The 27,752-nt window shown below is 59.3% G+C and overlaps 4 protein-coding genes across 9 annotated transcripts; 2 read left to right on the top strand and 2 right to left on the bottom strand.

Annotated features, from left to right (window-relative positions):
- The first annotated feature begins 936 nt into the window (after window positions 1–936).
- On the top strand, window positions 937–9,394 carry SLC12A9 (solute carrier family 12 member 9). Of its 3 annotated transcripts, XM_077313994.1 has the most exons (14): window positions 941–1,242; window positions 1,901–2,171; window positions 2,364–2,498; window positions 2,953–3,084; window positions 3,212–3,502; window positions 3,992–4,099; window positions 4,198–4,309; window positions 4,463–4,620; window positions 4,711–4,793; window positions 5,286–5,410; window positions 5,506–5,698; window positions 6,198–6,372; window positions 6,976–7,122; window positions 7,560–9,394. In XM_077313994.1, exons 2-14 carry the CDS (start codon window positions 1,946–1,948, stop codon window positions 8,450–8,452), a joined length of 2,778 nt encoding a protein of 925 aa, XP_077170109.1. In that variant the 5' UTR covers window positions 941–1,242; window positions 1,901–1,945; the 3' UTR covers window positions 8,453–9,394. The 3 variants fall into 3 exon arrangements, with proteins under 3 accessions (XP_077170106.1, XP_077170107.1, XP_077170109.1); XM_077313991.1 differs by having other exon boundaries at window positions 937–1,242; window positions 3,212–4,099; XM_077313992.1 differs by having other exon boundaries at window positions 937–1,247; window positions 3,212–4,099.
- A 101-nt stretch (window positions 9,395–9,495) lies between these two features.
- On the top strand, window positions 9,496–10,893 carry UFSP1 (UFM1 specific peptidase 1). The gene is made up of 2 exons (XM_077313571.1): window positions 9,496–9,809; window positions 10,096–10,893. Exon 2 carries the CDS (start codon window positions 10,126–10,128, stop codon window positions 10,795–10,797), a length of 672 nt encoding a protein of 223 aa, XP_077169686.1. The 5' UTR covers window positions 9,496–9,809; window positions 10,096–10,125; the 3' UTR covers window positions 10,798–10,893.
- Window positions 10,894–11,380: 487 nt separating this feature from the next.
- Window positions 11,381–26,604, bottom strand: SRRT (serrate, RNA effector molecule). 4 transcript variants are annotated; one of them, XM_077315164.1, is made up of 20 exons: window positions 26,585–26,603; window positions 23,910–24,047; window positions 23,442–23,570; window positions 22,821–22,967; window positions 21,743–21,931; window positions 17,941–18,110; window positions 17,658–17,827; window positions 17,436–17,540; window positions 16,947–17,058; window positions 16,707–16,864; window positions 16,439–16,500; window positions 15,917–15,995; window positions 14,849–15,040; window positions 14,365–14,535; window positions 14,118–14,271; window positions 13,431–13,624; window positions 13,194–13,350; window positions 12,760–12,849; window positions 12,149–12,245; window positions 11,381–11,628 (listed from the first exon to the last, which is right to left on the bottom strand). In XM_077315164.1, the coding sequence occupies exons 2-20, from the start codon at window positions 24,026–24,028 to the stop codon at window positions 11,553–11,555; spliced, it is 2,571 nt and encodes an 856-aa protein (XP_077171279.1). In that variant the 5' UTR covers window positions 24,029–24,047; window positions 26,585–26,603; the 3' UTR covers window positions 11,381–11,552. The 4 variants fall into 4 exon arrangements, with proteins under 4 accessions (XP_077171279.1, XP_077171280.1, XP_077171281.1 ...); XM_077315165.1 differs by lacking the exon at window positions 26,585–26,603 and adding an exon at window positions 25,325–25,485; XM_077315166.1 differs by lacking the exon at window positions 26,585–26,603 and adding an exon at window positions 25,325–25,473 and having other exon boundaries at window positions 23,910–24,044.
- Window positions 26,605–26,632: 28 nt separating this feature from the next.
- LOC143826384 (stress-associated endoplasmic reticulum protein 2-like) lies at window positions 26,633–27,740 on the bottom strand. The gene is made up of 3 exons (XM_077315168.1): window positions 27,560–27,740; window positions 27,397–27,469; window positions 26,633–27,018 (listed from the first exon to the last, which is right to left on the bottom strand). Exons 1-3 carry the CDS (start codon window positions 27,641–27,643, stop codon window positions 26,978–26,980), a joined length of 198 nt encoding a protein of 65 aa, XP_077171283.1. The 5' UTR covers window positions 27,644–27,740; the 3' UTR covers window positions 26,633–26,977.
- Window positions 27,741–27,752: the final 12 nt, after the last annotated feature.

Here is a 27,752-nt window from a genome sequence, read left to right as displayed (position 1 = left end):
CCCGCTTAGCGGGCAACAGCCCCGGCCATAAGATGCAGCCTCCCCTCCTCCTCTGGCGGCTTCTGTGCAAGGTCCACAACGCACTCCTCCCTTGGGCGGCCGGAAGCCACCCCCCCCCCCGAAGTCCCTCCTCCAATGCTAATTAAGACAGGGGTCCATTCTGCACCCACCCCACGGAAAAGGTGCCTGGGGGCATGCGGGGCGGGGGAGGGTCTTTTGCGCCTCTGCGTACCTGTGGATCGGAACCAGGGGCTCATTCCGGCAGGGGCTGTGCAGGGCGGACCCCCCTAGTCCCTTGCGTGTCCTCGCGCTCACTGGCAGGTTCAAGCCGAGCAAGGCTGCACTGTGGAAGGAGACCAGGAGGAAAAGAGTGCCCCTGAGCATGGCTAAAGCAGGGAACCCCCTCTAGTTTCTGGAAGGCCTTGAGGTGCCTCAAAAAAGCCTTGGGAATTTGGCCCCTGGTGAAAACTGGCCAAGTTGCACCATTGGAACAGACAGAGGAAACAGCTGCCATGGGGGGTGGGGGCCATGGCCAAGATGTCCCTGCTGGCCGCACTCGGCAGGGGCTGGCCACGGGCTTCCTCTGCTGGGGCCATCGCTAGCCTGGGAGCTCACCCCGGCCACAGATGGGGGAAGCAGGAAGAGTGGGGGCGCCGGTGGGGTGGGCCCGGCCTGGGGGCGTGAGCAGCGCTCTTGGAGAGGGTGAGAGAGGCGGGGGAGGTGCAGAGGGCCCTTCCATGGCCGGCGGGGGGGGGGCATCCGGGGCTCCGGTCTGGCGCTGTTAGGGTCCCGTTCTTGACCGCCGCCCTGGGGCTCCCTGGCGGGGTCCGGCTCGTGGGGGGGGGGCGCCCCCTCCGCCCAGCAGCAGCAGCAGTCCCGGGCGGGTGGGCGTGCCGGGGGGGGGTTCCCTGGGGAAGTTGTGCCGCTGTGGGTCTCGTCGCGGCGCGCAGGGGGCTGGAGAGGCCGAAGGGGGAGGGGAAGAGCCGCGGCGGCTGAGCGGGTCCCGGACACGTGTGCGTGTGAACCCGGGAGGCGCCCCCCCTCTCTCTCCCCTCGCGCGCCCTTTGTCTGCCTCCCCGCTCTCCTCCTCTTCCTCCTCCTCCTCCCCGGGCCACCCGCGGCTGCTCCTCCCCGGCAGGATCTGAGCTCACGGCGCCCGGCGGCTGCTGAAGTCACATCCCGGCTCTGCCGCCTCCGCGGGGCCGGTCACATGAAGAGCCCGTGAGCAGCGCCGGTCCCCAGGTCAGGTCTGGGCGGGGCGGGGCCGGGAGGTGCTGCGCCTTAACTTTCGGGATGCCCCTGGCTCTTCACCGCCGAGCAGGGGGGGGGGGGTCTCCGCCCGCGGCAGGCAGCACCAGGCGCGCTTCTCCCGGGGGATGCTGGGCGAGGGGCTTTCCTCTCTGGGTGAAGCTGCGGGGGATGCAGCTTCTCTGGGGCTTCGGCAGCCGGCCAGTGCCCAACGGAGGAGGGAGCTTGCAGGCGGGCCTGCGCCCCTCACCCCGCGCCCACAAGCGTCAGCATTGCCATTCGGACCGGCAGCTGCCCTCCAGGGAGGCGGCCTTTGCATCCGCTAGTCTGGAGCGCCCCTGGCCAGAGGCAGCTCGCAAGAGCCCGCTGGCTCGGACCCAGCTCCGGTCTCCTCGCGGGGCACAGAGGCCGAGGCCACCTGCAGAACCGTCACCTTCCCGGGGCCGAGCAGAGGCCCTCCCGCCCTGCCCTGCCCAGCCCAGCCCACGCCCCCCGGGAGCAGGCCGCGCGGGCAGAGGGGACAGAGCATCGGCCGTGCTTCAGAGCTCCCACCGATTTCTATGGGGAGCACACGCAGACGGGAGGGCGGAGATGAGCCGGGGTTCTCTCAGCTGCAGCGAGTGGGGCTGACACCAACTCTTGGGTCCCACAGGTGAAGCCCAGCCCCGCCCCGCCTGCCTGGCCGCCCCCCTGGGCCATGTCTACGGAGAGCTCCCCTTTGCTCAGTTACCGGCTCTTCCGAGTAGCGGGCGAGGCAGAGATGCCGGGGCCGATCCAAGAAGAGGCCCCCCTGGTCGTGGGGGTCGGGGGGCTGGCTTCGGGGGGAGCACACCCTGATCCAGCCCGGCAGCTCTCCACCTTCTTTGGGGTGGTCGTGCCAACGGTGCTGTCCATGTTTAGCATCGTCGTCTTCATGCGCATCGGTGAGTGGCCCGTGGGGGGAGTCATGGATGAGCCACCCCTGGCCCACCCTCGGCCAATCCTGCCTGCCTCGGGCACCTCGGGGGGGGGGGGGGGGGGGGGCAAAAGGCTCCCCCTTGCGGCCAGGGAAGAACAAGGCACCTGACCTGGGGAAGCCCAGCCGGGTTCCAGCGCTCCCCCTTTACCCCCCCCAGGGTTCGTGGTGGGCCAAGCGGGCTTCCTGCAGTCCCTCCTCATGCTGGCGGTGGCCTACCTCATCATCTCTCTGACGGTGCTGTCTGTCTGCGCCATCTCCACCAACGGAGCGGTCCAGGCTGGCGGGGCCTACTGTATCCTTTGCCAGCCAATGGCTGCCTTGGGAGGTCTTGGGACAAGGAGAGCTGGGCTCAGACCCGCTGGGTGGCCTCTGGCTGGGCTCACACATGCTCTTTCTCCACCTGTCCTGCCTCGCAAGATTGTTGTGAGGGCAGAGACAGAAGACGGAGGACCACATACCCCAGCACTGCCACTGGCGGGGATGATCCAAGACAGCAGAAAGGAACAGCCGCAAGACTGGCACTTTGGGAGTGGGGTGGGGTCTTCCCTGGGGGCTGGAAGAGCCTAGTGCAAGAGGGTCTCTCCTGCGTCAGAGAGAAGGGCTTCCTTTGGGCCACAGAACAGACGAAAAGAGTGCCCCTGAGCTTGGTCAGAGTAGTGGGGGGGCGGGAGTCCAAAAGCAGTCCAGGGCAGCAGGTGGCTTCTCCCAAGGGGCACCACCTTAACTGGCCCCCCTCCCTGCTTCAGTCATGATCAGCCGAACCCTGGGCCCTGAATTTGGCGGCAGCATTGGCCTCATGTTCTTCCTGGCCAACGTCTGTGCTTGTGGCGTCTACGTCCTCGGGCTGGTGGAAGCCATCTTGGATGTCTTTGGAGCGAGTGAGTGCCGGCAGGCCAGGGGGGAAGCCGGGGGGGAAGCTGGTTGGCACAGGAGAGGGCAGCCTGGCCCACTGGCTGCTTCGGACCCTGCTGTCCTGACCTCCTGCTTCTCCTCCTGCCCCTCCAGATGGGGCGGAGCCTCCTGGCGCCAAGGCCCTCCCCCAGGGCTACCTGTACAGCTTCCTCTATGGCTCCTTGGTCCTCCTGCTGTGCCTCGTGGTGTGTCTGGTGGGGGCCCAGATCTACTCCAAGGCGGCCTTCTTCATCTTCCTGGTGGTCAACGTCGTCCTCGTCACCATCTTTGCCAGCTTTTTCGCCGTCTCCCCCCATGAAGTCCTTGTGGCCCGGGAGGGCAACCAGAGCTTCAATGCCTCCTTCACGGGGTTCAACATCTCCACCCTCCGGGCCAACATGCACGGTAGGCCGGGGCCGGGAGATGCCAGGTGTCACCCCCCACACACCCCAAATAGGAATTTGGGATTGCAGACACCTGGACAGGTGAGCAAAAGGCTGGGTTCTCCGAGGAACCCGGCCTCGTTCCCCAAGTATCGAACCTGCATCTTGAACTGCTCCCAAGTGCATTGTGCCCCCGGGTTCCAGCTGGCAGAGGCACCCTCCCCTCACTCCTGCACCAGGAGGTTGAGGGAAATGGGGGGGGGGGCTCCCAGGTCCCTTTCGGTGCCATCTCCGTGCTCAGCACTCCAGTCATGCTTTCCACCCTGCATTTGGGGTGCAAAGGGCAGCATGCAGCTGGGGCGGAAACTGTGCACATTCTTCCTCGCAAAGAACGGAGGGCTGGAGGGAGAACATGCTGCTGTGGAGGGTCGGGAGTGCCGATGGGTCTGGGGGCTCCCTTGCAAGAAGCAGGACCCTTGCCCTCTCCCCCCACCCCCTTCTGCCTCCCCAGCCATGTACTCCCGTGACTACACTACCAACACCACCATGTCCTTCGCCACTGTCTTTGCGGTGATGTTCAACGGCTGCACGGGCATCATGGCAGGCTCCAACATGTCAGGTGAGGCCCTGGGAGGAGGGCGCTGGGAGGAGGGCCCTGGGGGGAGGGGCTCTGGCCAAGCCAAACCGCCTCCCTCCTCCTCTGTCCCTCCTGCCCAGGGGAGCTCAAGAACGCCAGCCGCTCCATCCCCAGGGGGACCATCATCGCCCTGCTCTACACCTTCTCAATCTACTTCCTCCTCTTCTTCATGACCGGCTTCACCTGTGAGCGGTGAGTGGGGGCAGGGCGGGGGAGGGGCAGGGTTCCCCAGGCCGGAGGTGGCAGCCTCTTGACACCCTGAAGAGCGCCAGGAGGCAGAGGCTGTGAGCGCACCAAAGCTGGCCCAAGGAAGAGTCCGTCAGTGCCCCCCTGGCTTCCCCACAGGGCTCTGCTGAAGGGCGACTACGGCTTCTTCCGCGCCATCAATGTCTGGCCACCCTTTGTGCTGATCGGCATCTATGCGGCCTCGCTCTCGGCCTCCATGAGTAACCTCATTGGTGCTTCACGGATCCTCCATGCCCTGGCCAAGGATGACCTGTTTGGTGAGGCTGACTTGCTCCCCCCCCCCCAGCCGAGCTTGGAGTCCCAGTGGAGGCACCGCATCTCTCTCTCTCTCTCCCTCCCCCCCTCAGGGATCGTCCTGGCTCCAGCAAAGCGAGTTTCCAAAGGGGGGAACCCCTGGGTGGCTGTTCTCTACACCTGGGCTCTGGTGCAGGTACCCTCCGCTGCGCCCGCTGCCCTCCCCAGGGGGCACATCTGCTAGAAAGTGGGGGGGGGGCACAGAAAGGGTGCCTCACGCCAGGCAGGCCCTTGGTGCATCCGAGTCACTTTTGCCTTCTCAGGCAGACGGCCTGGTCTTTGGGGTGGGAGCTGCTGCTGGGGGTTGGCCCTGGGACCTTCTGCAGGCCAGGCAAAGGCCCTGCCCCGGAGCCCCAGCCCCTCCTTGGCCATTTACCCCGGAATGGACCAGTTTGGCCCTCAGGCTGTTCCTGAAGGGATGGCCACAGCTCAAAGGGCATACCAGGAGCCCCCTTCTGCTGGGTCACTCCCACCTGCTCCACTCCTGCCAGGGAGAGGTCTTGGTCCTGAGACCCTGGCTGGGGATTCAGCCTTGGGCCTTCTGTGCACGAAGCAGCCCCTTGATCACTGGGCCAGCGGGAAGGTTGCCCCCCCCCTGCAGGCCCTGAACTGCCCCTCTATCCCCCAGCTCGTGCTCCTCGCTGGGAAGCTCAACACCATAGCTGGCATTGTCACCGTCTTCTACCTTGTGGCCTACGCTGCCGTGGACCTGGCCTGCCTGGCTCTTGAGTGGGCGTCTGCTCCAAATTTCCGGTAGGTGAACCTCTGGTTGCAGGGGGCAGCCCCGTATCTTTGGAAGGGCTTGGTGGTCCAGAGCCCCCGTGTGTGACGGCCCTTCCCCCCGCCAGGCCCACCTTCCAGGTCTTCTCGTGGCACACGTGTCTCCTGGGGATCCTGTCCTGCCTGGTCATGATGTTCCTCATCAGCCCGGGGGGGGCCTCGGGGAGCCTGGGCCTCATGCTGCTGCTCCTGGGCTTCATCCACCTCCGGTCTGCCGCCTCCTCCTGGGGCTACATCAGCCAGGCCCTCATTTTCCACCAGGTACCTCCAGGGCTTGGGGGGCTGGCGGTCTGGAGCTGAAGGGAAGGACTGGGGGTGGGTGGGATGGAGGGGTCACGTGTTTGCCCAGGTAATTCTTCCGTGCCCCCCTGCCTTTCTCCCCAGTGGGGGCCCAGAGAAGTTGGCAGACTATCTTTTAGCCTCACAACCACCCTGGGAGGTAGGTTAGGCTGAGAGTGCGTGACCAGCCCAAGGTCACCAAGGTCACATCTTTCAGGGCATGAGCAGGGACTCGAACCCAAGTCTTGCAGGGGCTATTCCAGCAAAGCGCTGGGCTGCTGCTGAGGAGAACAGTTCTGAGACAAGGCTGTGCAGGCCTCTCAGAGAAGGCAGCTCGGAGCTGGAGAGGCAGGAGAGGGCACTGAAACAGAACAAGAGGTGTTTCTACCCCCTTGGGCAAGTATCCTCCTCTCCTGGGCTGGCCTTCTTGTTGTCTTCTTTTTCACCCTCTTTCTCCCCCCGCCCCCCCAATAAAAAACAGGTCCGGAAGTACTTGCTTCTCCTCGACATCCGGAAGGATCACGTCAAGTTCTGGCGGCCTCAGATCCTGCTCATGGTGGCCAATCCTCGGGGTGGATCACAGCTCATCAAGTTCATCAACCATCTCAAGAAAGGGGGCCTCTTTGTGCTGGGCCACGTGGAAATCGGAGACCTGGGTAAGGAGGGCCTGCTGAGCAGACTGGAGTGAACAGGGCACACAATGCACGGGGAGGGAAGGGCCCCTCTGAAATGCCAGTTACAGAACAAGCTCGATCCTCCAAGCTAGCCAGGAAGACTTCGTGACGTCTGGTCAGCCCTGGGATTCCTGGCTGCTGTCCACCTCCTCTTCTACGCCAGGAGATGGAGAGGATGTGTGTTGCTGGGTAGACTCCCCGGCTGGCTCCAGAGATTTTGTTTTCCGCTTTGGAAATGCACGGGGTGTCAGACTGGAAAGGAGAAGGGGAGTCCTTCCTATTCACCATCTGTGCACCTTGGAGGAATACCGAGATAAATGCAGGTCAGAGAGATAGAGAGAGAGAAACCAGAACAGCCAGTTCCATGGCCAGCTTTGGCTGGGACTGAGCCCCCCCACCCCCCCCCCCGAGAGAAGAGAAGCAGACTCACAGTATGGATCGTGTGTGTCCTTTGAGCCCTAGGGGCTGCCTCACAGAGTCTTAAGTGGCTAGGCAGTTCCTTTGCAGCAGGAGTGTGCATGCGTGCCCCCTGTACCACGGGTGTGCTCCTGACCAGTTGGTTTCCTCCCTGTCCTTCCCCTGCAGACACGATGCCCTCGGACCCCATCCAAGCCCACTACAACTTCTGGCTGAGCCTGGTGGATAAGCTGAATGTGAAAGCCTTTGTGGACCTGACTCTGTCTCCGTCGGTCCGTCAGGGAACGCAGCATCTCCTGCGCATCACTGGCTTAGGTGAGGGGGGGTGGAGAAGGAACTCCGGGTGTGATGTGCATAGCTGCTGCATGTTGGGCATGGGGTGGGGGGGTGGCGGGTGGAAGGCAGGAAGGGGCCAGGTGGCCACCTGCACCAGAGAGCAGCGACCGGTCCTGGAACTTGCGTGTCAATCAAAAGCACACAACTGAAGGTGAACTTGGGCCCTGCTGAGAAAATGTCGCTCTGTGTGACCAGACCAAGCAGGCCAAAATCCTTGCAGAAATCTTTCAGGGTTGCTGCCTCTCTTGGGGGCTGTTCCCGATGTCCACCAAGGAACGGAGAGGGGGTCACACCCACAGTGCTTTCAGAGTGGTGCCCCCTCTGGGCTGCAGCCAGACAGCTGGAGAGGGTCCCCCTGATTTCTTGCTACAAAACAGCCTTTGGTCATTATGGCTCTTGCCTCCTTTCCTGTGCAGGAGGGATGAAGCCCAACACCTTGGTCCTCGGTTTCTATGACAACTGTGTCCCCGAGGATTATTTCCTGCAGGACCCGGCCTTCAGCCAAGCCCGGGAGAATGATGAGTTTGGGGTGGACCTGACTGCTCTGCAGGCTCACTTCCCACCCGTGAGGGAGGGGGAGATCCACCGGGCGTTAAGTCCGGCCGAGTACGTGGCCATCATCTCGGATGCGGTCAAAATGCACAAGAACGTCTGCCTGGCCCGCCACTTCCACCTTCTGGAGAAGGATTTGCCTTCCTCGTCCTCCAAGAAGCGCTTTGAGGGGTGCTACATCGACGTCTGGCCTCTCAACCTCTTGCGGCCAGACACGCCGGCCTACGTGGACATCTGCAGCCTCTTCCTCCTCCAGATGGCCTGCATCCTGACCATGGTCAGCTCCTGGAAGTCCGCCCGCCTCCGCATCTTCCTCTGTGTGGAGTCTGGGGACGTGGGCTGGGTCAGCAAGGAAGAGAAGCTGAAGGAGCTGCTGACCAAGCTGAGGATCAAAGCGACCATCAAGATTGTCACCTGGGATCAAGTGGTGGCCCTCCACGGCCACCAGCAGGTGGGCGGAGAGGGACCACCTCCCGAGGGGGCTCAGCTGCCTCCCTTTCCGCCTGGAAAAGAGGCGAGGGAGGCCTTCCTGCACACGGCCACCTTCCCCGTGACAGACGAGTTCTTGGCTTCCGTCAACAGCTTGTTGCTCAGGCAAGAGGGGCAGACAGCTGTGCGGTTCCTCTACCTCCCACGGCCTCCAGCAGATACTGCTCAGTACCAGCGATACCTGGAACAGCTGGAGCTCCTGACCACAGGCCTGGGGCCCACATTACTAATCCATGGGCTGACCCCCGTCACCTGCACGGAGCTTTGAGGGACGGGGGAGGGGGGGGGGAGCAGAGGCTGAGAAAAGGTGCCTTCCCTTTGAGTGGCAAGCAGAGGTGCCTTTGGGGGAATTGAGTGAATGAAGTTTGTGACTGTGTTCAAGGTAAAGGCTTTGCCAGAGATCTGGGGGTGGGGTGGGAGGGAGGACAGCCTCCTCTGTGGCTATTTTTAAAGAGGTGGGTCTTTCCCAAGGGTTGAGAAGGTTTCTCGTGGCCGCCAGGTCTAGCAGAACTCTTAGTCCTTCCACACCTCTTATGCCAAGGTGCTTGTCATGTTTTGGGCTGGGTGCTGCTGCACCCCCTTTGGGTCACGATTCATCTTGCAGAGCTCTTAGGGAGCTGTGGCTGTGGGCTATGGAGGAGGAGGGGGTGTCCCCAGCTAGGGTCAAAGAGCTGGCCCCATTTGCTCTATTCCCCCCCCTGCTTTTTAGGTCCAAAGGACAACTTCCCAACTCCTGCTGCCTTAGTTCACAACCCCCCCCCCGTTTTTATCTAGTGGGGGTGGGTGTTCCTGTTTCTGCAAAACAGGGTCAGGGTGCTTCTAAGCTGAGCTTTCCTTCAACGGCAATTCCAAGAATGGCTTCCCTGGATTTATCCTGTTGCTAGCGTGAAGGGGCCTCCTTCCTTCTGTTGCCCCTCCAGTGAGTTTTCCGCAGGCCCTTTCAGAGCCCTTCCTTGGGGGAGTGTGCATGTGGGGGGGGGGGCGTGCGTGCGCAATGGGTGCTTTCCGTGCATTCTCCAGGGAGCTCCGGCCGCCTTGACTCGACTAACCCTTCCTCACGAGCAACTGAGCCAAAACGCCTTCCTCGCCCCCTTCCCTGTGCAGAACCCCCCCCCCCCTTCTAACCCATTTTGCCTCCTGGGCCGCTCCGGTGGGGGAGGGGTCTGCTTCTGTAACGGGGGCGCGCAATAAAACGGCCCGTGCAGGCGACGAGGGGCTTCGCGGCTGGTTCTTGGGGGGGGGGCGGAGGGGTCAGGGGTCGCAAACGTTCCGCGGGGGGGGGGCTGCCCGTCGCCTAGCAGCGGCTCCCACCCCGGAAGCCGCAGGATGTAGTGCCCAGAACAGCTCGGAAGTCCCGCCTTCGCCCGTGAGCCCTCCGCACGGACACTTCCGGCCCGCCTGCCACAAAACGGCTTAGAGAGGCGGACGCTCCAGCCCTGCTTGTCTCTATGGCCGGGAGGGCGGTGCAGGGTCGGCCTCGGGAAGGGACCGGAAGTGCGCTTTCCCGCCCGTAGGATGGCTGGCCCTCCTTCCGCCCGCCTTTCCCGCCGTCCCTTGCGCGAGAGGGCGGGCGAGCCTCACAGAGGAGCGAGACTTCCGGGTGGGCTGCCGGCGCCTCCCCCCGGGTATGCTCTGCGTTGCCAACTCTGGCCGGGGGGCCCCGGGGAAAGGGCTCGTGCTCGCGCGCCGCCTCTCCGGCCGGCCCAGCCCTGGGGGGGGGAGGGGGCCTTCAGCCGTGCACCGGCGAAGGGGGCGGCCATGGAGGGGTCCGAATCGGGGCCCTTCAGTCAGCCCGGCCCTCGGAGGGCCTTCGAAGGGCCCCTGGCCCGCCCCTCCCCTCCCCGGAAGCAGGCCGGAAGGGTGCCCGTGAGTGGCCGTTCCCCTGCTCAGACGAGTTCTCCGTGCCCGCAGGCCGCCTCCCGCCTCCCCCCCCCCCTCCCGATGCAGCTGCTCTCGGACGTGCATGTGGGGCTCGCCCTGCCCGGCCCTCCTGCCCGCCTGGCCCTCCTCTCCGGCTCCTACCGCTACTACCACTACGGCTGCGACGGCGTGGACGACCGGGGCTGGGGCTGCGGCTACCGAACCCTGCAGACGATCTGCTCGTGGCTGGCAGAGGCTGCCCCGGACGGGATGGGGGCCCGGCCCGTCCCCTCGCTGAGGGAGATCCAGCAGGCCCTGGTGGAGATGGGGGACAAACCGCCTTCGTTTTCCGGGTCCCGGGAGTGGATTGGCACGGTGGAAGCCGCCCTCTGCCTGGACCACTTTTGCTCAGTGCCCGGTCGGCTTGTCCACGTTCGCCAGGGCAGCGACTTGGTGAAGGAACTGGAGGCCCTGTGTGCTCACTTTCAGGGGGGAGGGGGTCCCGTGATGGTGGGGGGAGACAGAGACCACTCGGCCAAGGCACTGTTAGGTGTCTGCTCCGGCCCCAAAGGAGCCCATCTCCTGGTTCTGGATCCTCACTATTACGGGGCGGCAGGGTCCCTGACACGGGACAAACTGCAAGAGGGGGGGTGGGCTTGTTGGAGGGAGCTTGGTTTCTTTGCAGGTGGCTCCTTCTACAATCTCTGCTTTCCCCAAGCCAGCGCAAGAGGGCACCCTGGGGGAGACGGGTGATGGTGGGAGACTCCAAGGTGGGCTCTTGTGCACGCAAGCAGATAATGCCTTGGAAGTAAACAATGACATCAGGATCATGAATCTCCCCTTTCTGAAGCGGCTGGTGTGATTTTTTTCCCCCTCCCTGGTGATATATATATATACACACACACACACGCATTTAAGGCTTGGAGCACCATCAATCACGCATCATTGCATTTGGGGACTCCCCTTTCAAGAAGACAAGTGTGGTCGGTCGTCCAGTGTGGGCTGCCCCCAGGACAATGGCGGAGGCAGAGACCCATGTAAGAAGGTGCACAGTGCCGCCTGGCCCAAGTGCTGGTTCCGGCACCAGTGCAGCACGTGCACGTCCAGCCAGGTCAATGTGGCCTCGAGAGACCCCTACTGCCCAATCTCAATCGGCAGAGTTCAGCCCTGGGCTAAGCCTGGAAGGCCGCATGCAGGGGGTGGGGGGTGCACAAGGGTCCTCCCTGCCCCACCAAGAGTCAAGTTGTGCCAGGAGCATGGGGAGGGGCTGCGCGGAATCAGCCTGCAAAATTCACATGGTGCATATGCATGCTTTTATACAGCCATATCCACAAAATGGCATCCAAATGGGAAAGTTTATTGAAATCTATTTAGAACTGAGGAAATGAAATGTACAAAAAAACAGGACACAGAGGGGAGGGAAGATTAACCCACGGAGGCCAGGAGAGCTGTACTGGAAAACCCCACCCCTCTACAGGGAAGCACTTGGGGGGTGGGGGGCATCTCACTCAGAAGAAGTCCACATCTTCTGGGGCATCCAGGTCTCTGTATTCTACGATTGCACGCGGGTCTCCTCGAAGCATCCTGGGGGGAGAAGCAGGAGTGAGCTGCAGCCCCAGACCCTCCACCGCCTGTTTCGGCCAAAAGGACTCCAGGCCTTGCTGGCTGGAGCAGCAGCTGCAGCTCAAGCACCAAGCAGGACAGCCCAGAACATGCTAGGGGCCAAGGGACATCATTGTGGCGGGAGAGAACAGGAGGCTCCGATTGGCCTGGGACAGAAAGGGCTGCCCGGCGATGCTTCAGGGGGAGGGAAAGGGGGCAGGTTTATGCCCGCAGTTTATAACAAAGCATGTGTGTTGCTCCAGGGTATTGTGCGGCCTCGTGGAGGCTGCTTCCCAATAAAACACAACACCACAGCGTGGGCCATAGAAGCTACAGACTATTACGCAGGATGCTCATTAAGGATGAGGTGAAGTTATGCGGAGGGGCTTTCTTTGCTTGTTCCAAATGTGTCCACAGCTTGGCTTCCGCATTGTAAAGGGCTGCTGATCCCTGCTCTATACAACGGACAGCCGTCTCCGGCCCCAGCGCCACCAGCACCAACCTGTTCCGGGGCTTGTTCAGGTATCCGCCCTGCCCTCGGAAGGTGTCGTAGTTCCCCCTGCCGGCTGCATAGGGGGCTGGTGGGTAGGGAGGGGCCCCTGTGCAGAGAGACAAGCACATTGGCGCGGTCAGTCGCCAAAACACCCACAGAACAAGCAAGAGGTTTTCAGCCGCTGGGCCTCCCCGACGGGCCAACCTCGACTGGACGGCTCTGACCACCGCCCCGTCCCACTTTGCGAGAAGCCTCCATCAGACACCCCTCCCCTCCCAAGAACGGCTGTTTTGGCAGCAGGGCCCTGATCCTCTCCAGCCCCGTTCGCCTCCCTCCCTGCTGCATTTCTACGGCTCACTTCCAAGGCACAGTCTGGCGTCAAGCACAGAGGGAAGGGAAGGGCCTTCCGGTTCTCTGCAAGGACACCTAGGAAGACCTGACTGGACCCCTGACTGTTCCACAGGCTGGAAGTCAGACTCATCCTGCCCGTCTCTTTCAACCCTGGAAGGAAACCAAGGCCTCCTCCAGGCCCCCGGAGGCAGACCTCTCTGCACAGACCCAGAGCAGCTCCCAGAGAGCCTGTGGAAGTCCAGGGAGGGGCCCCAGCATGGTCTACATACCTCCATAGCCCAGGATGGGTGGGCGAGGCTGTCCGTAGGGCATCAAGCCTTGGGGGGCCTGCGGGGGGTAGGGCAACCCGGGAGCCAGGCCTGCAGAAGCCAAAGGAAGAGCCGGCTGACAACCAAGGCCGGGAGCCGATGCTGCAGGGCGGGGACTGCGTGTGCTAAATGACATTGAGGATAGCGGTGCTCTCCGTGGCCCCTTATCCATCACTGTCCTGGGAGGGGGGGGGGGTCTGCCGTGGCCTCAAGAGCACCCTCGCATCAGCAGCCGCCCAATACTCCAGCAGGACCTTCAGCAAGCCCCACGGCTCTTTGTGGGCAGCCCACTCATCTGGCCCAGGCTGGGCACAGCAGGCAGAATGCGAAGCCCTTGAGTGGCAGGGCCTCCCCAGCCCGCCCCTTCCCTGACAGCCCGTGCCGCTCCCACTGACCCTGTCCAGGAACCAGGGGCTGGTTGGGCTTGAGCTCGGGCAGGGCAGGCCTCTTGGCGTCCATCAGGAAGTTGTTGAAGAACGCCACCTCCTTCTTCACCTCCTCGATCTTCTCCGCGTGTTTGTTGAAGATGTGCTTGCGCACAAATTCGGGGCCCTGGGGGGTGGGGAAAAGCGACTCTGGTGAACTTGGCTTCTCCCCCCGGGAGCACTGGGGGGCAGGGAAGGGGGCCTTACCTTGAACTTCTTCCCGCTGAGTGGACACAGCCACTTGTCCTTGCCCAGCTCCTGGGTGTTGGCCGTCACAAACTTCTCCACCTCCTGCTCGGGGTCCTTCTTGCCCATCTTCTGGGCCTCTTCCTCCGAGAGGGACTCCCGGACGCTGAACAAGGGTGTCAGTTTCTCCTCGAAGGTCTTCTCCCACTCAGCCACTGAAGGAAGAGGGACACAGAGGATGGTGCCAGTAGGAGAGGAGGTCTGGCCAGCTCCCCTCCCAGAAGTCACTGGGGCCAGGGACACAGCACTCCTCGACAGGAACAGGCCCAAATGCTACGCAGGCCACCAATGGAATCACCCTCCACCAAGCAGGCAAGGGACAGGCGCTGCCAGCTGGGCCCCACTCGACCACCTCTCAGGTGCCAGACTTCTGCCCCACAGGGGAGTTGGTGGGGCACTTACTGCCACCCTGGCAGAGCCCACTTTGCTAGAGCTTGCAAGTCCTGCTGTGATCAAAATACCAACCTGCCCAGCAGCGTCAGGTCTTTCTGGCTTCTGGGGGAAAGGAAGCACGTGGGACTGGAGCCACCACAAAGACCTCCACCGCCCTCCGGTTGCGTCCCCGCCCGCACTGGAAGGCCGGCCGGGTGGGCAAGAGCACCCGCAGCTGTCCCAGGGGACCAGAAAGGCCCCGGTGCTTGCTCTCACCTTCCCTGTGGGTGACACGGTTCGGGGGGATGGGCCCTCGCACATGGATGATCCCACAACGGTTAGGCATCTCGTCCTCGTTGATGTACTCGGAGGTGTTGTAATAGTCCACAGAGTGGACAATCCGGAGGTACAGGAGCAGCTTGTCCAGCACCTGACGGGAGAAAGCAGGGACGGTGGTTCCCGATGGGCCCAGCCAGAGGCCTCCCCAGCCTCAGGAGGGGGGCAGCAGCAGCAGCAGAATCACCTTGACAAGTTTCTCGTCCCTCTCCACATTGATCTCGGCTGGATTCCCTTCCTTGGGGGGCTCTTCAGAAGGCTCCCCGCTTTTGCCCAGCAGCTCCTCCTCCTCTGCGCTCACCTCCTCAATCAGGTAGTCGGTGATGTTCTTGAGGATGGGATTCTGGGAAGGTAAACTCTGAGAAAGGAGGGGGGTGGAGAAGAGAACCAGAGTGAGAGACGAGGTGCAGCCCAGTTCTTCCGGCTAGCAGCTCTGCTCAGCCTAACGCAGGTGCTGAGGCAATCCCTGCAGGAACTAGGAGAGCGGCCTGCCAGAGGTGGCGGTTGGGGCCGACGCTCCCTCCGCCTGCGAGAGAAAGACCAGCCAAGGGCTCTCACCCCACCCTTTTCTATCTGGGGCGGCCTCTCAACAGACTAAGGCGGAGAAAAGCTCTGCGGTGGCCCAGGGTGTGAACAGGGCCTCCCGCCCCCGAGGCCTGTCCCCCACAAACCGAGACTTCCGTGGTGGGGCGGGGCTCTCCGGCCCCCCACAGCTGGGTGTGGTCGTCCAGAGTGTGGATCAGCTTGGCTGCCAGCTTGATGTCATTGCGCAAGATCTGCTTGTGCTGCGTGATGCCGTTCACGTTGCGGACGCGCCGTGTGAGGTCACGATTCACCCCCGGGCTCAGCTCACAGTCCCGCAGCTGGAAGAGAGGACCCCGCAGGGAACTGAGCTCCACAGACCCCTCTTCCCCGGTACGTTTTTTAATGCCTTGTTATAAAATGTTATTTCAACAGATTAATCACATCAGTCACAAGCTAGGAAAGTCTGACGGCCACAATCTCAGCAGCCTGAGAGGCAAACTCCTTGTCCCCGTTCCCTTGTGGCCGTTTAAGGTCCAGGGTGTGTATCTGAGGTTGACATTTTCAAGAGTGTGCTTCTGTCGCATCCAGGAACATGTCTTAAGGACACTGGGTGCAATGGGAGGCTTCAGGATTGAGCCAAGCGCTTCCAGAATTCCCAGAAACTTATAGAAAGATTCTTTTAAGTTGGGATGTGACCAACAGAGATCCAGATCCAGAAGCCACAACCCTCCCCTTATAGGGTATCTGCGGAGGTGAGAAGAAGCCCCTACCAACCAAATTATGCAGTATGTTATTTGGATGTTATGACACAGTTTACTAATTTGCCACTAATTTACTTTTGCCTTCTATCTGTACTCTGATCCTTCTTCCATTTAGTCTGAAGAAGAGTGCGTGCACTCAAAAGCTCTCGCCTTGAATAAATCCTTGTTGGTCTTAAAGGGTCTACTGGATTCAAATTTTGTTGTACTAAAGATTAGAATCTCCTCTTTCTCTTAATTTATTTACATAAAATAGAGATCCCACCCCCAGTTCCTGCAGCAGGCCTTGCCAGTTCTGGAACAAATTGTTTATTAGGCAAAGCAGAGTGTCGTCTGCAAAAAAGCTGGTTTCCTGGACTTGATCTCCTTTTTGAACTACTCATAGTTGCTTCTAACAGCATCAGCCAAGCGTCTCAACTGAGAGGGCCCAAAGGTATGTCTCCCACTCAGATTTACCCTCATGTTCTGGAGGTTCCAGCAGATTTCCTTGATGTTGACGCTCCGATCAAAGGTAACCCAGCCTCTTCGGAAAAACCTGAAATGGGAATGGCTCACATTAGGCCTCCCACCGCCCAGTTTGATATGAGCCTCCAATGAGCTTCTCCTGAGTTTCCTGCCAACCATTCCCTTCCTTTGACACAGCTTATGGAAGTGTCTCTCATCTTACCATCACAACCATCTTGCAAGGTAGGCTAAGGTCAACTAATAATTACTGAATAATTGACCAGAGATGGTGCAGGACTGGAAATTTGACTGTGTTTGTTGACTTCAACTATAACAGGGTAGATTTTCATCTCCCGATCCTATGACCACGGATGCCCGCCATGCCAAGGACAGCCACTGGCAGCCTGCCATGGGGCCCGATTCAGTCGGATGGCCACCCCATGACCAGAAGAGCAGGCCGAGGGCCAGGAGCCCACATGGTGTCCTCCCAGTGAATGGAGCCAGGGAGGAAGGGAGCAGAAGGAATCCGGTTACCTCCTTTCTGGCTGGGGGTCGGCCAGAGCCACACGCATGAACCCAGGGCTCTTCTTGAAGAGCTGGAGAAGAAGCAAAAGGAGCTCTAGAGGTCAGACAGACGCCCCCCCCTCCGCCCCTGGGGTCCTGAATCATCAAGCAGGCTGCTGGGAGGGGGGAAACAGGATGGCACCCTGCAAACAGATGCCAGGTGCCCCTGGACAATCCCTGGCCACTACCAGGCAGCCTCCCCACCCCCCAGAGGTCTCTGATGGAGCCCCAACCTCACCGACACGATCTCAGCCTGGGAGATGTTGGGGGCGATGTTGCGCATGAAGAGAGAGAAGGTCTTGTGCAGGGGGCGGGGCTTGGGCTCCCCCTCCTTCTCTTTGGCTTTGGGGGGCTCCTCGCCATCTGCGGCTGCCTTCTCCTCCTTGGGCTTCTCCCCTGCGGGCAGCAGGAGGGGGCTGGTTAGGCCGCGCTTTATTCAAGTCGAGAGCCCCTCCCAGCCCTGAGCTCCCTGCCTCACCCTCCTTGTCCTCTTCCCGGTGCCGGCCCTCCGACTCGGTGTCCGACTCGGAAACACTGCCTTCGTCGTAACTGTCGTCCCCACTGCGCTTCCGCTTGCGTTGGTGGCCGGCCTGCCAAGCAGAAACTTCCGCATCACATCGGCTGAGCAGCTCTCTGCCCTCCTGCCTACCTATCCCTGGCCAGGAGCCACCCACAGCTGCTGCTGCCCCTCCTGAGACCCACAGGGGCGTGACCCAGCTGGCTCTGCAAGAGATGCCCCAGGGATGCCTTCAGCAAAATTAGCAGCAGATCGGCATGCCTTAGTTTGCTTTCTGTAACTAATTTCAGTTCAGGGGTCTGGCCTCCCTTGCCCCAGCCAGGAGAGCTGTGGCCAACCCCTTCAGCTCTTCTCGCCCCTCCCCCAATAATCCCAGCTGGGGCTTCTTCACCACCCAGCCAGACCCCCACTACCGACACCCAGCCAGAGCGCGAACGGCTTGGAGCGCACCTTCTTGGCTTCTCTGTCTGGCTCTTCTTTCTTCTCTGTCTTTTTTTCATCCTCTTCCGAGGACTTCTTGGCTTTGTCTTCGGCCGCCTCACGCTCATCACTGGTCTAGAAGAGGGACAGGCAGAGGTCAGAGGAAGGGGAGCGACAGGAAGCCTGATGCCCCTGGCAGCACTGCCACAAGGAGCCCTGGGTGAGGCCTGCTGCCCTTCCCGCCGCCAGGACCTTCTTGGCCTCCTCCTTCTTGTCGTCCTTCTCGGCCCCTTTGCGCTCGGGGTCGGGCAGGCGGCCATCTTCCTTCTTCCCAGGCTCCGCCTTCTCCTGGCGCTCCTCCTCCTCCTCCTGATCCAGGATTTTCAGGTCGATCTCTGTCCCGCCTTCCATCTTGATGACCGCTGCAGAAAGAGAACCGGGCCTGAGGGGCAGAGCAGCTGCTGGGCATGCCAGAGGTTCGAGTTCATCTCCCACCAAAGCTGGCCCGGGGGGGCGGGGGGGGGGCATGGCCTACCAGCGTCCAGGACTTTGATGATGGCGTTGGCTTTGTCTATGTCTAGCTGCAAGTTCTCAAACCAGCCATTCTCCATGAGGTAGAGGAAGACGCTGAGCCGATTCTGGAGAGCATTCTGAGCTTCCTGCTTCCTCCGCCCGGCTTTGTCCGGGTGGTACTTGGACTGGAACCTGGAGTGGGGAGGGAGGAGTGCGGAAGAAACAGAGAAAAAAGGCAGGGAGGAAGGAGAGGGGCATCAGGCCCAGGGCAGCTGAAGGCTCAGAGCCCTCCATCCATTAGCCACACATGCAAAGCAAGGGAGGTGTTGGGGGGGGGGAGACACCCCAAGCGCCACTTTCTTCCGTGGAGACGGACTGGGGGGGCCAGGGGGGTTGCCAGAAGAGGCTGACTGTCGGCAGGGCGGATAGGGCACCTCTAGGGGCAGCCGCCCCCCCCCCCCCAGCCCCGCTGCAGTTGGCTTGCTAAGCCAAAGGGGCAACGACAGTTTGTGGGGAGGGGGGGTTAACTTCATTTCAGCTCTTCCCTTCTGGCTTTTTCTCCTGGGAGGGCTGTGTCATTCAGGAGGAGAAAGACCCCCTGAGAAATGTGAGAAGGCCAGCGAGGAGAGGGACAGGCTAGCCTCTTGTCCTCCTTTTGTCTCTCCCCCAGCCCACCCCAGCCTGCCTCCTCTTTTGCTCTGCGCCTTCCCCTCTCTCTGGAGACTCAGGGCCGGAGCTCCTGCATCCAACCCCCTACCAGTCCCTTACGTGGCTCCTCCACCCACCCAGCAGAAGCCAGATGGGCCCCACGCCAGAGTTGTGCTCCCCCGCCCCCTTCTGGATGAGTAGGGGCCTCTCAGGCAGGGAGAGGCTGTGGGGAGATGGGCCCCCCAGACATGGCTCCTTGGGGGGGGGGAGGGGTGCTGCTGAGCAAGATGGGGAAGGGGGCAGGCCTTCCAGCAAGGCCACCCTGCCTACATGAACCCAGCCAGGGAGGAGGTGATCAGCCAATGTTGGGGAGAGCTCTGACGGGGAGGGGAATTAACACACCAAAGATCAAAGCACACCGTCTACCATTCCATCTTGCAAAGTACAAGACACGGGTTTAGAATTTTTTTTCTCAGCTCTGATTTAAGAAGACAACACGGCATACATACACTCAAGGGGGTCACACTCCAAGCCTTCCAAGCGAAGAGTTTTCTTCAGTGGGTATTTAAGAAAAAATAAAAAAAAGGTTTACCAAGCCTGGCCTCTCTGCTGCTGGGCCGCAGGGCCGGCCCCCGAGAAGGCAGCGGGCCCGCGGCATCCCTGCCCTGGCTACCTCCTGACCGGAAACACTCAGCTAGTCACTGCATTGTGCACAGTGAGCGCCCTGACTGCCTGCACTCCGAGGAAGAAAAAACGTCACCGCCAGCAGAGAGAGGAAGGAGAAAAAAAAGAAGAAGGCAAGGCTCTTGGGTGGTTGGGCTTATTTATGGATTCTCCAGGCTGAGGACGGCTGAGATTTGGAGTCTCCTGTGACAGGCTCTTGGGAGGAGGGGAGAAAAGGCCACGTTATTTCAGTTAACATCCAGAACAGAACAAAAAGACTAGAAAAGGAAATCAAAACGGTTAAAAAGTAAGTGACAGCTACGCCAGCCCCCAGTAGCCTGACAAGCCCCGGGTGGGAGAGCTGCCCCCCTGATGCCCCTCGGGTTGCAGCCACACCCACTGCCACAGAAAACCTTTCTTCCCCCAAACCTTTTCCAAAGGACCCCTCCCTTCTTTGGGTGGGAACCTTCACCTTAGCACCCCAAACCCTGAGAATGGGGAGACCCCATTCTGACGGGCAGACGGGACCCAGTTCCCCTTTTGGGGGTGGGGGATCTCATGGCTGGGACAAAACGGATGATCAGATTCCAGAGACCAGCTTCATTCCAGACTGAGAAACCCAGGGAAGGGGAGATGGGGGGGGGGGGGGATGCAAGCCTCCAGATACTTTGAAGCCTTGGGAGAAAAAACAGACATTCTTGGAAACATCAAAATACCTGCAGTATTTTCTAAGCTTACTTTATTTCTATCTTCTACAAAAACATAAACTGCATCTCGTACAGCTGAGCTTATAAAACTAAAGTATGAGAGCTTAAAAGTATAAATGCCTTTGTTTTGGCCAAGCACAAGTGCTGGGAAGAGAACAGAGAGCTGCACCCTGGAACACCTGAGGATGCCTCCCTTCGCTTTAGCCATCTGGGAGGTAGGAAAATATAAGCGCTGAAAAGAGAAAACGCTATTTTTGTGGCCAACAAAAGCAGCATATAACACGAAGAGAAACTGTCTCCCACAGTCAACCCAGGGTGAGCAACACAATCAGGTTGTGATTTAACATTTATAACTCAGAGCTCGCAATGCACACGTTAATTGTGGACAAAATCAGTCCTATTTAAATCTGACTTTGAGCCTGACAGCGCCTCTCCCAGACCAGAGGGCAACAAGTACTCCCCAGTCTGCTTTGCTAGAAAACGAAATGCTCACCTTGGGCATTTCAGGCCTGCAGGAGAGGGAGACCAGCTGCCAAACAGAGCCAAGAAAACCAGGTGGGGCTTGGCAGGTGTCCTGAGCACACACGACCCATTCGGGAGGCGACACAAAACCCTTCCTTCCTGCTCCCTTGACCCTGCAGCCTCCGGAATGGCCACACCCCGAGAAACTGAGTGCTGCAGGGAAAGCTGTTCCCCTTGACTCTTGCCCCCTCCCCACGGGCCTCACCCACACCTCGCCTGCCTCCCAACCTTCCTAGCTGGGAGTCTTGGCTGGTCCACGTGCGGCAGCTGCCTAGCGGGAGATCCACAAATGATGGGAGCCCCACAGAGCCACGCCTGACTCCCCCAATGACCAGCAACAGCTTAGCTCACATTGTGTGTGCCCATGCAACACTTAGTAAGCCTCAAAGTACAGGAGCAGATTTCACATTTAGCAAAAATACATCTTCCAAAAAGGGGATTTACCATCTTGACCCAAACCACATAGAAGTTCTGCACGGGTACAGCCTGAGTTAGACCAGACACCGTGCCAGAGTCAAGGCCCACAGGAAAATCTTTTGCCTCGAGCCAGGGCCATGTTCAGTGTTCTCAGCAGGTGTCTCTTCCTCAACCAGCCCTCAAGCCCCTGACAGCGCTGCTCGCCTCAGACCCAGGTGCACCCCCCCCCCCGAGTGGTGCATGGTCCTCTGGCTGCCGTGGCAGTCAGATATTTCGTGGCCCTCAGGACAGGGGTCAGGTTCTCACTCTCGTCAACACAAGGGTCCAGAGAAGAGGCCCCTGCAGGTGGAGGATGGGAGGAGGGAAAGTAACTCCACCTACGGAATCCACGCTGCAATTCCACACATCCTGACCCCCAAATAAGTCCCTCTATCCCGTGGGATTTATTCTCAGGCAAATGTCCATAGGGCCACAGCCTCTCCACGCCTCATCATTCCCACCTAGTTCCACAACTTTTAATCTGCCAGTCAGAGAAATGTCAAGGAACACCAAAGAAGACACGGCAAGATGGAAAACCTTCCTGCAATTATGAACTTAGCCACAGAAGCTTCTGGCACAGTTCTGAATTGCTGCATTTTCGCTTCCAAGGAGCTCACTGCAGCAGCAGCAGAAGCACCATTCCAGGAGGGGGAAGGGGCACCTGTGACCGCTTTTCATGGCTGACTGTCAACCTCCCCTGCTCTGAGGGCTTCACTCTTTTTCCAGCTGCTCAGAGTTGGCGGCAAAGGCTGAGCAAACCCCTCCCTCCCCGCCTTGTGCCACGCCTCTCTCCACAAAAGCAGGTGGCCCAGCCCACGGGAGACGTACCACTCTTCATCCTTGTGGGCCAAGAAGAAGTCCTGCATCTGCTGGCGCCGGAAGTCCAGTTTGTAGTCGTTGTAGCGCTTCACAGCTTCCGTCTCATCAACAGAATCATCCAGGGAGAGGAGGAACTCCTTGAAACTCTTCATGACGGGTGGGGCAATGCCCAGGTCCACCTCTGCGATGTTCCCCAGCCTGGGAAGAGAGCAATGCAAATATGCTCTCATACTTCAATGGCTCCTGAGGGGAAGTGGCTTTCTACCCAATAAAATTCTGCAGCCTTTTTCAAGTATTCAGGAGTTTGCTAGAGATATGCCAGCAACAATGTGTGTCCCCATCGCCACCTCTGAACAGCCAGCATGTCACTATCTCTGACCCAAGGCCCCGAGTCTGCTACCAGAGAATCCCCAGTGCTGAAGGGCCTGCATCTACCAGCAGCAGGGGAGAAATTTCCATCTGGCCGGGGAGAGCTTGTTTGGCCCCTGGCACAGAGCTCCGAAACAGAGAAATGGGGGATTTTATGAAGCACTTATTGTAGACTCTTTGCCTTGCTGCTGGTATTACATCAGGCTTCATCCCCCCCCCCCCGCCCCAGGGCTCTAAAAGGAAATAAACTGTATGCTCCTGCTTCTCTCTTCTCTTCCCTTCCCCCCATTTTTATTTAATATAAACAATTCACTCCTCCTTACCCAGCAGCACTTCCTGAATACTCAAGTTCTTGGTGTTTAGGATTGAAATATTGTGGACTAAGCAATCAGATTAAAATCCCTTCAAATCTTGGCTAAACAAAGAAATAACAATACAATATGCTGTTAAGTTGTAGGCTGCCGTTTAAGACTAGAAACTGCTTTGAGTGCTTGAAATGAAAGAAGCCAAACAGATGAGAAAAGAATTTCCCAGATGCACTTGTCCAGTTCATCACTGAATTGTCCTTGTGCCTGCAACCATTTGGGGCTCTTAGAGGGGCCAACAGCCAAACTTTAGACAAAAATAAAATTTGCGGCTCAAAACCACAATCTCAAAATGTTTGGGGTGGATAACAAGCAGGAGGCTTCATGGAACCTGCTGAGAGGAATCCACTTACCTGGCTTGGATGGGCAAGATGTGATGTTGAGCCACGTGCATTTCAGGGTGGGCCCAAGGTTGGGGAGGTCCATAGGTGGGGCCAGTGGAGACCCCGCTATAGGGCATCTCATAGCCACTGTGATAAGGGTCGGCTGTGTGCTCATCCCTGTGGAAATTGGAGGAGGGGGCATAAAAAACTTCCTCAAAAGGACTGGGAGAGAACCATGACATGAATTGGAGCGGAGGGGGTTTGTTTCTTTGTTTTTACAACAACTGGCTTTGCAAACATGCTGTGCCTTGAGGCCTTTTTTCATCATCATGCTACACATAATTATCTTCCGGAATTTGTTGCCACAGGTTACAACTGACAGAGCTGACACACAGCTGTAAAAAAAAAAGAAGACGAAGCTACCGGAGACTAGCAAAAGTTAACAAAAGCAGCGACAGGCAGCCTGGAGATGTCCAATGCGGGAAATAAATATGAGGGGACAGCTACCCCTCTCATGCCCTGCCTGAGGATCGACCAAACGTAGTGACAGCCTCACGCATACATGCTAGGCTCGATGCTCATTGGGAGACAGAACCTACCTAAGGCAGGATGAGAAACAGAGGAGCAATCTGGGGAGGCAGAGCCACCTACCAGTCCCGTCGCATCCGCTTCTGTGGTGGGCTCAGCTCATGGCGCGGTGGGGAGAACCGCTCTCGTCGGTTCCGGTCATAATCACGGTATTCTCCCCTGCTCCGCCGCTCTCGGCCCCTATCCCACTCCCTGAGAGTAAGAGGTACACAGATTATAGGAAGCATAACTGTCACTCTGTACTCTGTGACAAAAAGGCCAAATTAGTGAATATTTGCTTATGGTTCCAATTCTGAAAATGTTTATCTTATTTCTTTCCTATATTTATATACTGCCCTCCTCTGAGGCCCAAAGTTCTTAATCCAAACCTGCAAGATTATTCCTCGTGCTGATTATATAAATGACTAAGTCAAAACAGAACAAAGAATTTACCTGAATTCCTGGAGTGAAAGCACAGAACAGGAAAGACTCCCCAAGACAGAGGACAACTCACCCATCTTCCTGACTGCCAGCCCTAATCTTTAAACCCACCTGTCACTCCAGTCATCTCGCCGTCTGTCATCGCGTTCACGAGAGCGGTCATAGTCACTCCGCTCCCGTCGGAATTTGTCTCTGCGCCTGCGATCATATTCATCATCACTGTCCCCCATTGAGACAGGAAGGTAACTACTGCAAAGCAGGTGAGAGAAAAAGAGTTAATCCAATATCATCACCAATAGGTTGGAACAAAGACTCCATCATGTCAGATCATAGAACCACAGAGTTGGAAGGGACCTCCAGGATCATCTAGTCCAACCTCCTGAGGAATGCTGGAAACTCACAACTATCCTCTCACCCACAGTGACCCCAATTTCATACCCACATGATACCCCCTCCAAGAAAACAAGAATCCCTGGCCAGTCTGACCAAGGAAATTCACCTCTCAACCTCAAAGTGGCGACTGACATTTCACTGGGCATGCAAGAAAAGGCCACAAGAGCCAAGCATTGAGACAACCCTTCCTGCCCACCCACTCCCAATCTGCCTAAGTTCACAAAACCAGGATTACTGTCAGACAGCTATCTAGTCTCTGCTTTAAAACTTCCAAAGAACCCACCACTGTTCAAGGAAGCCTATTCCATTGACAAATGGTCTAACTGTCAGGAACTTCTTCCAGATGTCTAACCAAAAATTCTTTTGAATTAATTATCACCCACTGGTCCAACCCTCTGGGTTACAGAAAACAACTCAGATCCAGGGCCTTTGACGGACATTGCTTACGCTCTATGAAGATGCCTTGTACCTCTTCCTCATCAAGAAACAAATAAGCAAACAGTTTTTGAAATGAACTATGAGGAAAGATGGAGTATAAATGTTTCAATAATTTCTTTTTAAAGGTGCCCAAATAAATGTGTGGTAGTTTGCCAAACCTAAGCAAGGCTGCTATCAATAGGGCGGTTGGGAGGATGTAAATTCATAGGATTGCTGTAAACCGGAAGCAGACCTAGCACACACAAAGGCTTTCAAACTGCCCGGAATTAGAGCTGCTCTCCAGGTGAAGCAAAAGGCCCCTTTGGAGGGTGGACTCTGCCACTTGATATCCTGCTGGGCTCCTCTGACTCTCTGCAGGCCCCCTCCCCCCAATCTGTGGGGCTTTTCAACCCAGAGTCAGCAGCAGAACCCTCCAGGGTTTGGTAATCCTGTCTCCTCCCCCAAGCAGCCGGAGACGGGGCTTGAGATCTCCCGGAGAGGCTCGGACGGGGGCGGGCTCGGCGCCCGCGCAGCCCACCTTCCCCCAGGCTCCAGGAAATCCCCACCCCGGACACGCAGGGCAAGGTCGCCGCACCTCCCGCTGGGCCCCGCGTCCGGCCCCGTGTCCGAGAGGGAGGCCCCCGCCCTCCCCAGGAGATTCCCCCCTGGAGTTGGCGACCCCGGTCCCTCCAGGGGCCCTCGCTGGCCACCTCTACCTGAGCGGGAGCCGGGATCGGGGCCGCCCAACCCGCGTGGAGGAATCGCGCCCCGGCCGCGCAGCCCTCCTCCGCCGCTCTCGCTCTCCCGCCGGAAACTGCGCCTCCACTAAGACGTCACGTCCGGCCGCTCGACGGCAGGGAGCCAATCAGGAGGAGAGGAGTTGCGAGAGCCCGGATCAGAGCGTGGGAGGGCAGGGGCTAGGACCGAAGGTACTTCCGGCCCGCCGCTTCCTCTCCCGCCCCCCAACCGGAAGCCCATAGAGAGGGCCCCGCCTGCAGAGAGGCCTAGAGCGGCTCCTGGTTCTTCCGCCCCGGGGGAGGGGTCCTTATGGGAGACATGGCGCTCTGGGCTTTGGATTTCACCTTAGAAGCGCTACTTTTGCCCTGGTTTACGCACAACCAACAGCGGAGCTCGGCCCACGGGCTGCAGCCGGCCTTTCCCCCAATTCCCCCCCCCAACATCTGGCAAGCGGCTGATCAGAGGCGCACTCAAGTGCACGAATCAGCATTAGGGGCGGTGAGAGGCACAGGGTAGATCTACAGCTGTTCTAGGGGCGCACTGCTTCTGAGGGCTCAGTGAGTGGCCAGGATGCTCCATTCCCTTCACACTTGGAACCGCAACCCCATCCTCCACCTTAAGCTGGTGGCCCATTTGGAATGAGCTCTGCCTGCCAAAGCCAGGTAGCGTCGTAGACCTGGGGTAGATGCATGTCCTGACAGGGACTCATGGGAACTGTAGTCCATGGACATCCGGAGACCTACAGTTTGGCCACCTCTGTCGTAGACTAAAGTCTCTGCCCTGCTTGCCAAAGTTGATGGTATTCTGAATATCGAAGGGGCATTTCACCTCCTGCCAAAAGGCTGCCGTGATACTGGGTGAGACAGAAGAGTGGACAAAATAGGTTCATGACGAGCATCATGCTGGGCCTTTCCCCCCAGTAAAGACCCCAAGAGACTTAGGCAAGGTTGGCCCTGGTTTGAGCTTGGATGGAGGCAACCGTGGGCCATCTGTGCCTGCTTAGGCTGAGAGGAGCTTGACTGGCCCACAGTCCCAACTGCACACTCTTAAGCGGGATGCTGCCCTGGCCCACCTCCTCCCCCGGCCACTGTCTGGAGCCTTCCGGGTAGATGCAGCCGCCTTGCCGCTGCAGAAAACGAGCCCCGACTCGGGGAAGCTTCTTTAGGACGAGGCTTCATTTGGCTCTCTAAAAGGCCACGGCCTCCCACTTGATCAGCAAGAGCGAAAAGCTCTCTTACTTCGGAGAAACGTCACGGCTTTGCTGTGAGAAATTCAGACGGACTCGGTTTCTTGCAAAGATTTCAAGAAGGGGCATTTTTTAATCTGATGATTGGCTGCAGAGGAGAGCAGAGGACAACCAGCTGCCGATTTCACAGACTTCTCACACCCTCCAGGACAACTGCATCCCTCACCCAAGGGTTCCACTGCAGGCACTGATGCAGCCCTGTCCCTGGGAAGCTGGCCAGCAGGGGAGGCCTCCGCAGCCCCCGCCCGGGTGGGCAGGGAGAAAGGTCAGCTCTCGGCAGCACAGAGAAAGAGACAGAGGGGCCCGGGGGGGCCCAAAAACAGTCCAGTTTCTTGAGAGGAGGAGGAGGAGGAGGAAGACGGGGGCAGCTTGTCCTGAACCCTCATCAGCCTCCAAGTCGGATGCTCTGGATGAGCTGGAAGATAGCTAGGAAAAGAACAGAAAGAAAGTCTGCGGTGACCAAAGGGAGACCTTGCCCTCCTCGGGTGGCCAGGAAGGAAGAGAAGTGGCCAGCCGTCTCCTCTCACCTCCACTGTGGCCTACCTGTCAAGGTGGTTGTACAGGTTGCAAGGAAAAGCGTAGCTCTCAAGAGGACTCTCGAGATGCTAACTACTCAAGTGGGAAGCGGGGTGGGCTCGAGGGACCAAGCCATGGGGCAAGGGGGCTGAAGCCTCGGGGACCAGCCTGGGGATTGGGGCGGGCCCCAGGGCCGCGCGGCTCCACCCGAGAGGCCTGCCCCGGCGCCGGAGGGCCCGGTGGAGCTCCGCTGGCCGGGAGCAGCGTGCCCGCGGCTTCCCCTCCTACCTGAGCCGCAGACGACGAAGACGAAGAGGGCCAGGAGCCACGGCCCGACGGGGGCTTTGTCCTCCTGGGGCGCCTGGGCAAAAGGCACAGCGGCAGCGCGTCAGCAGCAGCGGCGGCCCCCCCCGTCCCGTCCCGCCCCCTTCCCCCCCCCCGCTGCGCTTACCGGGGCGCGGTGCAGCCCCCCCCGCTGCGTGATGCTCTTGCTGTGCCGCTCGTTGGCCACCTTCATGCGCTGCACCCCAGACATGGCGCCGGCGGAGGGCGGGCCGAGGGGGGCGGCGCGGCAAGCGGCGTCGTGGCGGCCGGGACTCCCCCCGCGCAGGCGCACTGCCGCTCCTCCTCTCCCCTCCCCTCCC

The sequence above is a fragment of the Paroedura picta genome, chromosome 16 (assembly GCF_049243985.1).
Source record: "Paroedura picta isolate Pp20150507F chromosome 16, Ppicta_v3.0, whole genome shotgun sequence".
Lineage (NCBI taxonomy): Eukaryota > Metazoa > Chordata > Lepidosauria > Squamata > Gekkonidae > Paroedura > Paroedura picta.
This window is presented reverse-complemented; position numbering and strand designations above follow the sequence as displayed.

Excerpts from the sequence above, each read along its gene's own strand:
- SLC12A9 (XM_077313991.1), top strand. The coding sequence starts at position 1,946 with ATGTCTACGGAGAGCTCCCCTTTGCTCAGTTACCGGCTCTTCCGAGTA. Across the intron at positions 4,621-4,710 it reads GGCCAAGGATGACCTGTTTG|GGATCGTCCTGGCTCCAGCA; the intron begins GTGAGGCTGACT and ends TCCCCCCCTCAG. Across the intron at positions 5,699-6,197 it reads AGGCCCTCATTTTCCACCAG|GTCCGGAAGTACTTGCTTCT; the intron begins GTACCTCCAGGG and ends AATAAAAAACAG.
- UFSP1 (XM_077313571.1), top strand. The coding sequence starts at position 10,126 with ATGCAGCTGCTCTCGGACGTGCATGTGGGGCTCGCCCTGCCCGGCCCT.
- SRRT (XM_077315164.1), bottom strand. The coding sequence starts at position 24,028 with ATGGGGGACAGTGATGATGAATATGATCGCAGGCGCAGAGACAAATTC. Across the intron at positions 21,932-22,820 it reads ATCTTGCCCATCCAAGCCAG|GCTGGGGAACATCGCAGAGG; the intron begins GTAAGTGGATTC and ends CTCTCTTCCCAG. Across the intron at positions 16,865-16,946 it reads CCGGGAAGAGGACAAGGAGG|GGGAGAAGCCCAAGGAGGAG; the intron begins GTGAGGCAGGGA and ends TGCTGCCCGCAG.
- LOC143826384 (XM_077315168.1), bottom strand. The coding sequence starts at position 27,643 with ATGTCTGGGGTGCAGCGCATGAAGGTGGCCAACGAGCGGCACAGCAAG. Across the intron at positions 27,470-27,559 it reads GGGGGCTGCACCGCGCCCCG|GCGCCCCAGGAGGACAAAGC; the intron begins GTAAGCGCAGCG and ends CCTTTTGCCCAG. Across the intron at positions 27,019-27,396 it reads CTTCGTCGTCTGCGGCTCAG|CTATCTTCCAGCTCATCCAG; the intron begins GTAGGAGGGGAA and ends TTCTTTTCCTAG.